We start from the raw sequence: 12,916 nt of genomic DNA, 5'->3' as shown, positions 1-12,916 counted from the left end.
TTTCTGAAAGAAGCAGCAGATCATTGCGGGGGCTAGATCAACGAACGGGAATGGATTTTCCCGTTCATTGATCCCCGGGCGAGCGGGCGGCGGCGTGCACGAGCGGCGGGTGCGCGCGCACGAGCGGCGGGAGCGCGGACAGCGGCGGTAGCGCGGAAGGTACGGATTTCTCCGTCCCTGGTTTTTTAGGGGGGGGAAAAGGGACGGAGAAATTCGTACCGCCGGGGGTAAAGTGGTTAATTGAAATAATTGTTTTTTACAGATATTCAAACCAAGGTTGGTAATAATTTCTAAAAATGGCAGATCTCTCAAAGAGGCCAAATTGTTGGTGCTCGTATGGCAGGTGCTACTGTAACAGAAACTGCCCGCATGCTTGGCATTTCAAGAGGTACAGTCTCAAAAGTAATGACTGCCTTTGAAAGAGAAGGAAAAACGTCATCAGCAAAGCACATTTGTGGCCGAAAGTCGAAGTTGTCTGAGAGAGACCCTCGGACTCTAAATCGAATTGTAAGAAAAGCTTGCAAGACCACGGCTCCTAAAATCACTGCAGAGCTGAATGAACACCTACAGAACCCAGTTTCCACAAAAAACTGTTCGTCGGGAGCGGCACAAATCTGGATTCCACGGAAGAACTGCAATTAGAAAACCTCTGCTCTCAAAGTCAAATGTTTCAAAGTGTTTAGAGTGGTGTAGAAACCACCAGAATTGGTCCCTAGAGCAGTGGAAAAATTTGATTTTCTCTGACGAATCATTGTTTACCTTATTTCCGACCTCCGGTCGAGTGTACGTTTGGAGACAGGCGAAAGAAGCATTTCATCCAGACTGCCTTCTCCCTACTGTAAAACATGGCGGGGGTTCTGTGATGATCTGGGATGCTATTTCTTGGAAATCCGCCGGGCCTATGATTTCCCTTCATGGAAGAATTAGAACAGCCAAAACTATTTAAGAATTTTGGGCGACCAAGTTCATCCTATGGTTCAAGAACTGTTTCCGGAGAGGAATGCCATCTTTCAAGATGATAATACCCCAATCCATACAGCTAGAATTGTTAAAGAATGGCACGAGGAACATTCCAATGAAGTTGAGCATCTCATCTGGCCACCACAATCCCAAGACCTCAACATTATTGAGCATTTATGGTTGTTATTAGAGATGCAAGTAAAAAGTCGATTTCTGCCGCCATCATCTCTAAAAGAACTGGAGGGTGTTTTAACGGAAGAATGGGCTAAAATTCCTTTGGAAACAATTCACAAATTGTATGAATCAATACCTCAGAGAACTGAGGCTGTAATTGCCGCAAAAGGTGAACCTACACCATATTAAAATATATTTTGCTGATTTTCAAGGTTTCCATTATTTTGTCCAACCCCTGTATGTGTCAGTCCATTTGGCACAGCACAGGTCAGACAGTGAGAGAAATGGTATATGGGGTGCGGTGAGTGCGCACCTAGGTGTGAACAGAGGTGACATGGCTGGAGCTATAGGTTGAAGGGCACCACACACTGAGATATGGTTTCAAGGACATGAAACCATATTTCTCTGGAGATCTCTGCTATGCAGCTAGAGAAGAGAAAAAGGAGCCCCGGCATAAAGTAACTTTGAATCTGCTGCTGGAGATCTTTATTGGTCCTTTGATGTGATCAATGGAAATCCACCTCTAATCGGTCCAACCAATGGAGCAATAGGAAGCCGTTCCAAGGGATTTAAAGATAATTTATGCCAACTCTTTAGGCATCAAAATCTGGGACAATGCAGGTATAGTTTACGTTGGACATCTGTTTGACTAAAGGTGCCTGCTTTCGTTCACAGAACTCTCATATAAATTTAAAATTGCAGATCACTTTTATTTTCTTTACATACAATTAAAACACACTCTCCATGCCCAATTCCCCAATAGACATGTGGATATTAATTCTTCTACCCCTTTCAAACTTGTTCAGAAAGGACCAGAAGGACACCTCAGTGGACAGTTTTACTCAATCATTCTTGAAACAGAACCAGGTGAAACTATCCTCCATATAAGAGATGGGAGGTCGGGTTGTGGTTTGGTCCTGGATGAGGAACACGGGGAAGAGGCTGTTCTGGCAATCAAACTTTGCTGTTTATGTTAAAGTGTTCTGAAAAATATACGGAAGTAATCTTTGTCATTTGGGATTCTCAGCATGTTTTTGTCCAAAAGGTGGATTCTCGCTTACAGTATAATACCAATAACTTTATCCAATACGCTTTGTTTGTCTGGCACACAAACATGACAATTTTCAAAATCGTAATGATAACCAAAAAAGCTACTAAATCTTCTTACCTGGGGCATCTCTTTGTCCTGAAGGTTTAAGTACTGGAAATCCTCCAGAAAAGAGACCACCACTAGGGGGTGCCATTGCACTCTTACTGTTTCCTGGACCAGCATTCTTTTTAGCACCTACAAAACATAAAATGGAGGAAATTGAGTTCATCTATTGTTGCCATCAGGGCTGTGGAGTCTGAGTAATTTTGGGTACCTGGAGTCGGATGACTTTTGTACCAACTCCACAGCCCTGGTTAGTATTAGACTAAGGAGTCGGAGCAATTTTGGGTACCTGGCTGGAGACTGAGTCATCTATTGTTGCCATCAGGGCTGTGGAGTCGGAGAAATTTTGGGGTACCTGGAGTCCGATGATTTTTGTACCGACACCACAGCCCTGGTTCCAATACATGCTAAACATGGTTTTCTGTTTTAGGTAGTTGTTTTGATTTATAAACAGTACAGTACACAGAATAATAGGAGTTATTTGATGAATACATGTAGATTGATATGTAAATGTAATTTTAATAAGACTACAGTATTGCAAAATGGACTGTATGACACTGATCAATGTTATAAGTCGGTTTTCAGTGAAAGTTTAGAATTCCTCAAAGGGGCACTATGGCGAAAAAATGTTAAAATTTAAATATGTGCAAACATAGACAAATAAGAAGTACTTTTTTCCAGAGTAAAATGAGCCATGAATTACTTTTCTCCTATGTTGCTGTCACTTACAGTAGGTAGTAGAAATCTGACAGAAGCGACAGACAGGTTTTGGACTAGTCCATCTCTTCATAGATGATTCTCTGCAAGGCTTTTATTCTTTATAAAGATATTCCATAAAAAGGATTTAAAAAATGATGCAGGCCAGTTTCCCTGCTCGCTACACAGTTTTTTTTGGCAGTTGGACAGAGCAACTGCCATTCACTAAGTGCTTTTGAAAATAAATAGATCCCTGAGAATCCCCCCCATGAAGAGATGGACTAGTCCAAAACCTGTCGCTTCTGTCAGATTTCTACTACCATTACCTGCTGTAAGTGACAGCAACATAGGAGAAAAGTAATTTATGGCTTATTTTACTCTGGAAAAAATGTACTTCTTATTTGTTTACGTTTGGACATATTTAAAATATTACTATTTTTCGCCATAGTGCCCCTTTAAATTGTGAATGGCAACATAATTACATTAACATATTACTACAGGTAGCCTCTGTCCACACACCAAGAGATTGATCTGACAGATATTTGTCAGATCAACCAAGCTGTTCAAAAGAACACTGAAGGGGTATGTATGGTCTGGCCGCTTGTGATTTGGGTGCAGGGAGAAGCCAAGAGACTGTTCTTCCTGCGCTAGGTGTACTAAACATATTCCCCTACTGATTACCTAATTACTTCCTCTGAAGGCATATTTCAAGGCCCAGCTATTGCTAGCTTCCAAATTCCAGTAAGTTCAGTGTAATCTAGCCTGCGCCGATATAGCTGTAATTAACATTATGGTCTATGGTGGTGCCGAGAAGACATGACTTGCACTGGCGTGCAGTTAGGTGTTAAGGTTCACACACACACAAATTTAATGATGCCTGGTCAGGATCGGTAACCAATCCCTCAGGTAACATTGCAGGGCCAAGGCTGACAGACGTGTCACTAGCTTGCAGGCTAGTGATGTGCTCCTTTGCTATGTGAGGGGCGGAGGGATGACAAAGCAGCGCGGGAGTGACAACACGCAGCAGAATGGTAAGCAGGGAGGTGAAGCGATCTGCCAGGATGCATCACTAACTAAGCAAGGGGCATGCCGTACATAAGCTGAATTCTTGGCAAAGGAGGTTGTTTCATCTGGCACGTCTGCGGAGCTATACTGTGATAAATTTAAACATACTGTTACAAACAGTGTTGGTTGGCACATGCCTAGAACAGATGATTCTGGAGGTGGCCAAATGTAGTCAGCCATGTTCCTTTTCACTGCCTGCTGGCATCCTGGCCTCACCAAATACCAAGCTGCAAATAGTTGCAGCATTACGGCTGCACTTATATGAGGTGTGATGACTGTATTTTTTACATTGTTATCTGGGGGGCACTAATGGCTGCACTAGTTATATGTTAGGAATTACAGCTACACTAACTCAGCAGAGATGTGATGGCAGCACTTGTTACAAGGGTAAGTATGGCTACAATGATTGTGGTGGACTCGCTGGTAGCCACTGTTACACAGTGGATACAAAGGCTGCACTTGTTATATGGGGTCATTATTGCTGCACTTGATGTATAGATGGCACAATGCCTGTACATGTAATGGCTACAATTGTAATATAGGCATGTATAATGAATGCACATGTGGGAGCAGCTACATGGCATTGTTAGCTCATCTTTATAGTCAGTTTATTTCAGTAGAGATATTCTTCTTAACATAAAAGGGGTGTGAGCTAGGGTGTGGTATCTGTTCAAAGGCTCAAGAGATGTAAATTCAACCTTGACAGCAAATATTTTATTCATTTTTCTGATGTTAGACGTCAACACAGTGAAGCTCACTGCACATTTGTTTCAATAAAAATAAACGCAATATTGGGACATTCCTTTGATATAACAATTGGCCAGGTCAGTAAGAGGGTGTGGGCAGCATAAGAAGCTGAAATTGGCCATGCTGCATGTTCACATTAGATCAGCACACTATATAAATCGTTATTCTGTAAAGGAAGGTATTCACAACACTTCCTGACCACCTCTCAATGAAGAGTATTTCCTCCATTAAAATGTCCTACGAGTGCTGAGTGCTGCCTGCCTTGTACATTACTACATTAGGAACAGCAATTATTAAGTGCTCATAACCATGAGAGTAAATAATATGACCTAAGATGAAATCCAAACTGTAAAGTAAAAGAGCTTTCAGTAAAGTGTACAGTGGCAGGACACAAGATGGGAGCACGGCTAGAACAGGAAGCAGCAAAATTAAGGACAAAATTAGAATATTTTAGTAAATTGTCACGTATTGCTGTTACTCACCATCAATTACTGGGGAACTGCGATCATTGATCTCTCCCACTTTTTTTAAACGTGCCCCTTTGTGGATGTCTGCCAGCAGTGCCGATCTTCCTCCTGACTCCTGTTTCGGGGCTGCAGAACGGCCCTTTAGCAGACAAAATAATAAGCAACAGCAATTAAAAAAAGCAAGTCTCCACCTTACATTCCATTATAATGTTCCAATGTAATATATATGATCATGTGTGACTCTCTTCTGATGACCTACCTGCACACTGAAGTTTTAACTTAGGGCCAGAACAGACGGGCTTCTGTGGACGGCTGGTTGCAGCTTGTTTAGCCAATGCTAAAGGCTTTTCTGGTACCGAGCAGCATAGTTTCCCCACATTTCATCAGGGTGTTGCGTTTTGAGGAGCCGCTCTCTAACGCAGCCATCTCTGATGCTACATGTAGCACCCAAGCTGAGACAGCAGGATCTGCTCAGCATTTACGCAAGCAATGCGAAAAGCTATCACCGTCATTTAAAAATCGCTTCCATTCATTTGAGTGGAACGGCAACGCTTTCGTGGCCCGCCGGAAATGCATCATTTACCTCCCGTCTGAATCAGCCCTACATTTCAAAAATAAATTCTTGTAAAAATGTTGTACTGAGCACAAAACTCACTTTTATACAAACACTGAGACAAAAGTCCAGAGATACAGCTGAGCGAACTGTGACATTTTTGTGTCACACTGCTGCAGCGGCTTCTGGATCATCACTGGAATTACAAATATAGGTGGAGTTACTCTATGGCTTTGCAATAAGAGAAATTGCAGCCAGAAAATGTATTCATTTTACAGTAGTAGTACTATTGTACAGTAGTAGTAGTAGCAGTCTCAACCTGCCAGCAGTACTCACAGTAGTGAAGGCCAACTTTTTAGGCTATTTTGTGGGCTCTGTTGTGCTTATAGACTGGCTTCCACAGCTCCCCAAAGATTAATATACTTTCAATTACTGTATTTTAACATTTAATACATAATTGATGGTATGTATATTAAGTGAGGTACAGTACTGAATTAGTTTGGCCTTTGTTTAACATTGAGTCTCAAGCAACCAGAAAGCACACTTATCTGGCATCAGCCGAACCCTGTTGGTGCCCTATAACCAAGACTCTACTGTATTTATATTTAAAGGGACACTGTAGGAGGGTCGGGGGAAAATGAGTTGAACTTACCCGGGGCTTCTAATGGTCCCCCGCAGACATCCTGTGCCCACACAGCCAGTCACTGCCTCCGGTTCACTTCTGAAATTTCAGACTTTAAAGTCACAAACCCACTGCGCCTGTGTTGTCGTGCCCTCGCTCCCGCTGATGTCACCAGGAGCGTAATGAGCAGGCCCAGTATGGGCTGTGCCTGTGCAGTATGCTCCTGGTGACATCAGTGGGAGAGAGGACACGGCAACGCAGGCACAGTGGTTTTCAGACATTAAAGTCTGAAATTCCAGAAGTGATCGGAGACGGGTCGGAGCATCGGTGAGTGGCTGTGTGGGCACAGGATGTCTGCGGGGGACCATTAGAAGCCCCAGGTAAGTTCAACTCATTTTCCCCCGACCCCCTACAGTATTCCTTTAACGTATATCCCTTTCAAAGCTCCTTGCAAAAGGAGGCAGTCATTTATTGCAAAAAGGCACCTAGGCAACAGTTCTATGTCATGTGTTTACAGTCAAGTGACAGTGAGGTGTTGATGTGTTCAACTGCGCTCTGTCAGAAAGTTGTCAATGGGAAAAAGGTTCGCCTTCCAACATGACAGTGACCCAAAGTACTCGGCAAGAGAGATAATACAGTGGCTGAAAGAGAAACACATGAAGTATTCCAACAAAAAGGAATATGAAGGTTCAAACTGCAGCTGTTGCATTGTCCCCACTGATGCAGTGCAGGGGCATGTCCGTTTCTTTACTTTTGCATCAACTAGACTGGGTGTGTCTGAACTGCTCATAAGCCACTGCAAATGAGCTCTATTGTGTCAGCATCCATCTGTTGGGATTATGGTGCAATTTTCAGAATGCCTTTACTTGTTGATTTATGCTCACATAATGAGTTAATTGATAATTAGGAGTCGCCTGTTCTGTTTTTTTTTCATTGCCTGCAAGTTTTATAATTCATGTTTCAAATTCCTCATGAGAACAGGAAGTCTGTGCTTCGTATTCCTTACAAACAATTCCTTTCACAGCAGCTTGTACAAGAAAGGTGTGGTCCAGTGTTAGTCATGGAGAAGATCAAAAACATACTTAAAATAACGAAAATATCGATAGGCGATACCCTTAATGGCTAGCTGTAGATAGTTTTCTTGCAAGATTCTGAAACCTAACTTTTTTTTCCTCAGGAATGTTCCAGAACTAGCTCACAACTAAACAATTGGTTGTTACATGCACAAGCTTATATATAAAACACCACAAAGGCCTCAGTGACTAGGCCAGATTTCCAATCATTTGTCCCTGTACTTGTCCATCTAGGGCAAGATGTCTCTCAGCAGTGGCTGTCAATAAAGGGTTCAGGCTTGTCAATGCTATTTTGTCCAGGGTAGTCAAAGAGTTAAAAATAACTTAATTGAAAGAAACTTAATGATTCAAATTCATTTTTTTATTATTTAGTCAACATTTGCCCATTGTAAAAATCTTTCCTCTACCTGTTTTGCATTCTTAAATTGATCACAGGTGGAAACATGGTGCATCACTGTAGAATGTTTGTTGTGTGTTCTGAAGTGAGTAGAAATAACACCTGGTCTTCCGGAGTACACTGAGGCAGAAGGCTTTGTAACTAAATAGCCAAGGCTAAACATCACTGGGAGGGTTGCATACCAATATACAGCAATACATAGCTATAAAAAAGTTTTTCTACTGCTAAAAATGGGATAATTAATGTAAAATTTAGTCGCCAGAAAAATGTATTAAATTCTACTAAATGTTACTTCAGTGCTACTTTAAGCTTTTGTACGGGCTCTTGAACGATTTCATAAACGTATGCTCAAATGTTCTCCTTTCCCTCCCAGATTTGGCAGTTCTCTCAAAGTGTGAACTGCACAGTGGAGCACAAAAAGACAGACAACCTTATAGGACTGGACCTCAATACACCTGCCCGCCCACAGAGAGCAGTACAATGCCATGCTGAAAAGAATCACCTGTGCATGTCTGTGCCCAGGAAGCAGGAAGTGTATTGACAGGAAGGGTACTGACAGGAAGCAGGTAGTGTACTGACAGGAATAAAACAGTAGTAAGAGCACCGAGCACAGATAAGCCCGATTCTATAGTTCATGGTTATCATGTATACAGACTGCTGTAAAAGAAAAGCATATTCACAACAGGCAACAATGGAATGATCAGATTTTTCAGCAATAACATTAATTCATTATTACAAGTATGTTTTTTTTTTTATCAGGGGGAAATTTTGGCGAATTTTGTATATTTATAAATTCTCATGTCCTTGAAGTGTGAATAAGTGAAAATGTAGAATGGGCAAAGTACAAGAATCTACAGGAATCAGGAAGAAGTCAACTCAAATTGTCCTGACTGTTCCTTATAGATGAAAGCTTTAATATGTTCACTGCTCTTTATTGCTCATTACATATCTGTTACTAAGTAACCCAACTGGGATCCAAGTTCAATGCAAAAAAATGAATACAAGTCCCTTATACAAGCCCTAGTATATACTAGCCCTTTAAGTATGGAGTTACAAAATGACAAAGTCTCGTACTTACTAACAGGTTACGTTCCAAGAGATTTAAACATATAGCATAAACTAAAAGTACATTAAAAACAATGAAAAACATAAAGTGTTTTCATCTACTTATACTACTACTTACTACTATACTACTTCTTGAACATCTTATATAATACTGTATCATTTAACAACAAAAATATGTAATGAAAAAGCAATGCTGCATATTTTGATATGAAAACAACTGTGTTTCTATCTCTGAAAAGTTGTATCTCAAGTCATTTGTAAGTAGGGGACTGTATGTATAAGAAAAAGATCATCCCTGCTTTTTCTGCAGTCCTCATATCTGATATTATGCAGACAAGAAATGTTTGCCACCCAATAGCAGCCATTTTGTTTTTACAAGAATGCTGTCCAGCTTTCCAGTGTAACACAAGCTTTTCGTTACTCTTCAGTGTTCTTTGGCTTAGGTAAATAAAAGTCTTATAGTCTATCTATATGATTTAGATATGTAGTACATGGTGGAGGTGACATCAACAAAAGTCTAGTTAAGGTTTCCTTTAAAGTGAAACTCCACTATTGCTGGGTAAAAGTCAACCTCTTCAGTTTCAAATGTACAAAATCACATACTTATCTAAGAAGAAGTAAACCTCGGGATCCTAATAGGGCTCCCCACAGCATCCCCCGGTCCCCTGTTGCCGCTACTGGAATCTCCAAAGATTACCGATAAGGGCTTGCCTGATTGGGGCTGTACTGCACTCCTATTTGTGCACTAGCGGCTCCATGCTGCTGCACCAGTGTGGCCATGCTCTGCTTGGGGCAGAAGGGGAGCGTGGTCCTGATCAGCTGGAGGGTCCTGGGCAGCGGATGAAAACGAAGAACAGCGTGGGAAGCCTCTGGAGGATCCTTAAAGGACTACAGTAAGGGGGTAGGGGGAAAAAGAGTTGAATGTACCCGGGGCTTCTAATGGTCCCCCGCAGACGTCCTGTGTCCGCGCAGCCACTTACCGATGCTCCGCTCCCCGTCTCCAGTTCACTTCTGGAATTTCCGACTTGGAAATCCACTGCGCCTGCGTGGCCACACACTCGCTCCTGCTGATGTCACCAGGAGTGTATTGCGCAGGCCCAGTATTGTCTGCCCCTGCGCAATACGCTCCTAGTGACGTCAGCAGGAGCGAGGACACAGCCGCGCAGGCGCAGTGGTTTTCCAACTTTAAAGACAGTAATTCCAGAAGTGAACCGGAGGTGGGGACCGGAGCATCGGTGAGCGGCTGCGCGGGCACAGGATGTCTGCGGAGGACCATTAGAAGCACCGGGTAAGTTCATCTCTTTTTCCCCCTACCCCCTACAGTACTCCTTTAAGTATACGTTTCTGAACTTGAGCTTCGGCTCGGGTTCTCTTTAAATCTGTACAGTAGATTGCAGAGATTAATGGTAAACTCAGTTAATGAAAGGCAATGGATAGAATCCCACAGTTGTGATTTCCCAAAATAGTATCACTACAAAAATTCTGTAGGCTGTAACAAAGTGATTTTGCAGAACTTTTACTATGCAAAACCACTTGTTGTACCCATAAAGCCTTAAGCTGATGGAAACCGCAAATTGCTATATCAAAAACACTTAAAAGTCGATAGAAATCATTCCAGAAAATGCTTTAAAAAATGTTAAAATACTGTTTAAGCTATTTTGATTGTGATTTGTAATGTCTAGTTGGCCCCTTCCCTTAGTGATATCTAGCATGTTAATCATCTGCATGTAAACACAGTTGTTCTGCAGGGATCATGGAACCAATGGCGTACCTACTACAAGGCTGCAGGTGCTCACAGCACCAGGTGTAGCCATAGCTAGGCCGCTGTGGTGCTCAGCCACTGTGTTTTTCCACCTTGGATCTTTTTCATAGTTTGGGCAACATTCGGGAAAATAGCAGCAGACAGTGCAGGGGACTGTACTACTTTCTGCACCAGATGTAGCACCTCACCCCCCCCCCCCCCTGTCCCATGGGTAATGGGTCTACTCGCTTTCTACACACAGCCTGCAGTGAAAGAATATGCAAAACAGGAGGGTAAGTAGAGGTAATGATTGCTGTGCTGCAGCTGGGACACTAGCAGTGAGAGGTGGCAGGATGTGCTTCAGAAGTTGCCTGTTATTAGTGCACTGGCTGCTGTAAAAACAGAGTGCTCTGGACTATTGATTATTTATCCTGATCAGAGTAATTAATCAATAATGCAGGGCAGTCTGCTGTTGCAGAAGCCAGTGATACAGGTGCTGACAGCCAACTTCTGTAGTGAGCAAAGAAGCAAGCTCCAGACAATTTAGATTAGCTTGATTTCAGGTAATCTTATCTCTTTTCCCAGCTCCCCCTCCCACCCTGTTGTATTCCCCCATGACCCTTTCCTCTTTTCAGATTTCAGTGGCTTCTTTTAACAGTATGACCCTGACAAACAGCACTGGTGATGTCTGCAGTCCTAATGAGAGATATTCCTGCAATTTCTCCTCTCCAGGCTCTCTGTCTTGTGCCTCTACCTCTTTATCCCCATTCTTTCCTATGCACCCCCCTTTTTCATATGCTCCCCTTTTCTGACTGTCCTCAGAGTATCTCACAATCTAATCATACCATAGTCATAGTCTAATGTCCTACCATATTATTATTGTGTATTTATATAGCAGTGACATCTTCTGCAGCACTGTATAGAGTACAGAGTTTCATAATGGTTAGCTCCCTCCACATCCTGACGACTCCTTTTCCCCCCAAATCCCCCAAAAGTTGCAGCAACATGCTCGGCCCCCCAACAAAAAAATTGGTTGTGTTTTGGGGGGAGTAATCAGCAACGGGTGTCAAATTCCATACGTACGCCATTGCCTGGAACAGACAGTGGATTAGTCCTGGAGTGGGAAAAAATGAAGCCTAATACAAGATGGGAAGTTTTGGGGTTGTCTGTATTCCACTAAGAGAGCACATAGTCTATGCTTGAAAGAAGTGCAATTTCAGAATAGCTGTCTGCAAATTGTATAGGACTGATACTTTTTAACAACATTAAATTACAAAGTAAACATCTTGCCTAATACATGTCTGCAGCAATTGTTTCATTTTAAAGGTGAACTGAAGACAGAGATATATGGAGTCTGCCATGTTTATTTCCTTTTAAGCAATACCAGTTGCCTGGCTGTCCTGCTGATCCTCTGCCTCAAATACTATTAGCCATAGACCCTGAACAAGCATGCAGCAGATCAGGTGTTTCAGACTTTAACCACCCTGGCGTTCTGATAAGATCGCCAGGGCGGCTGCGGGAGGTTTTTTTTTAAATAAAAAAAAACTATTCCATGCGGCCAACTGAAAGTTGGCTGCATGAAAGCCCACTAGAGGGCGCTCCGGATGCGTTCTTCTGATCGCCTCCGGCGGCCAGAAGTAACACGGAAGGCCGCAATGAGCGGCCTTCCATGTTTCGCTTACCTCGTCGCCATGGCGACGAGCGGAGTGACGTCATGGACGTCAGCCGACGTCCTGACGTCAGCCGCCTCCGATCCAGCCCTTAGCGCTGGCCGGAACTGTTTGTTCCGGCTACGCTGGGCTCGGGCGGCTGGGGGGACCCTCTTTCGCCGCTGCACGCGGCGGATCGCGGCGCTGCGGCGGCGATCAGGTAGCACACGCGGCTGGCAAAGTGCCGGCTGCGTGTGCTGCTTTTTATTTCATTAAGATCGGCCCAGCAGGGCCTGAGCGGCAGCCTCTGGCGGTGTTGGACGAGCTGAGCTCGTCCAGACCGCTCAGGTGGTTAAAGTCAGATCTGACAAGACTAGCTGCATGCTTGTTTCTGGTGTTATTCAGATACTACTGCAGAGAAATAGACCAGCAGGGCTGCCAGGCAACTGGTATTGATTAAAAGGAAAAAAATATGGCAGCCTCCGTATACCTCTTACTTCAGTTCCCCTTTAAAGCGGACCTGAACTCAGAACGTCCTCTTTGCTCTAAAAGAT

General features: G+C 43.1%; 1 protein-coding gene across 2 annotated transcripts in view; it reads right to left on the bottom strand.

Annotated features, from left to right (window-relative positions):
- WIPF3 (WAS/WASL interacting protein family member 3) overlaps window positions 1-12,916 on the bottom strand; it is a 116,671-nt gene that overhangs the window by 33,424 nt on the left and 70,331 nt on the right. For both annotated transcript variants that reach the window (XM_068236080.1, XM_068236081.1), the window contains 2 exons: window positions 5,278-5,401; window positions 2,303-2,419 (listed from right to left, as the gene is read on the bottom strand). In XM_068236080.1, the coding sequence (XP_068092181.1) occupies window positions 2,303-2,419; window positions 5,278-5,401 (241 nt within the window). The remainder of the gene's footprint in view (window positions 1-2,302; window positions 2,420-5,277; window positions 5,402-12,916) is intronic.

This window comes from Hyperolius riggenbachi, chromosome 5 (assembly GCF_040937935.1).
Source record: "Hyperolius riggenbachi isolate aHypRig1 chromosome 5, aHypRig1.pri, whole genome shotgun sequence".
In the NCBI taxonomy this organism is placed as follows: domain Eukaryota; kingdom Metazoa; phylum Chordata; class Amphibia; order Anura; family Hyperoliidae; genus Hyperolius; species Hyperolius riggenbachi.
Note: the sequence above shows the minus strand (reverse complement) of the source record. Positions and strands in the feature narration are given on the sequence as shown.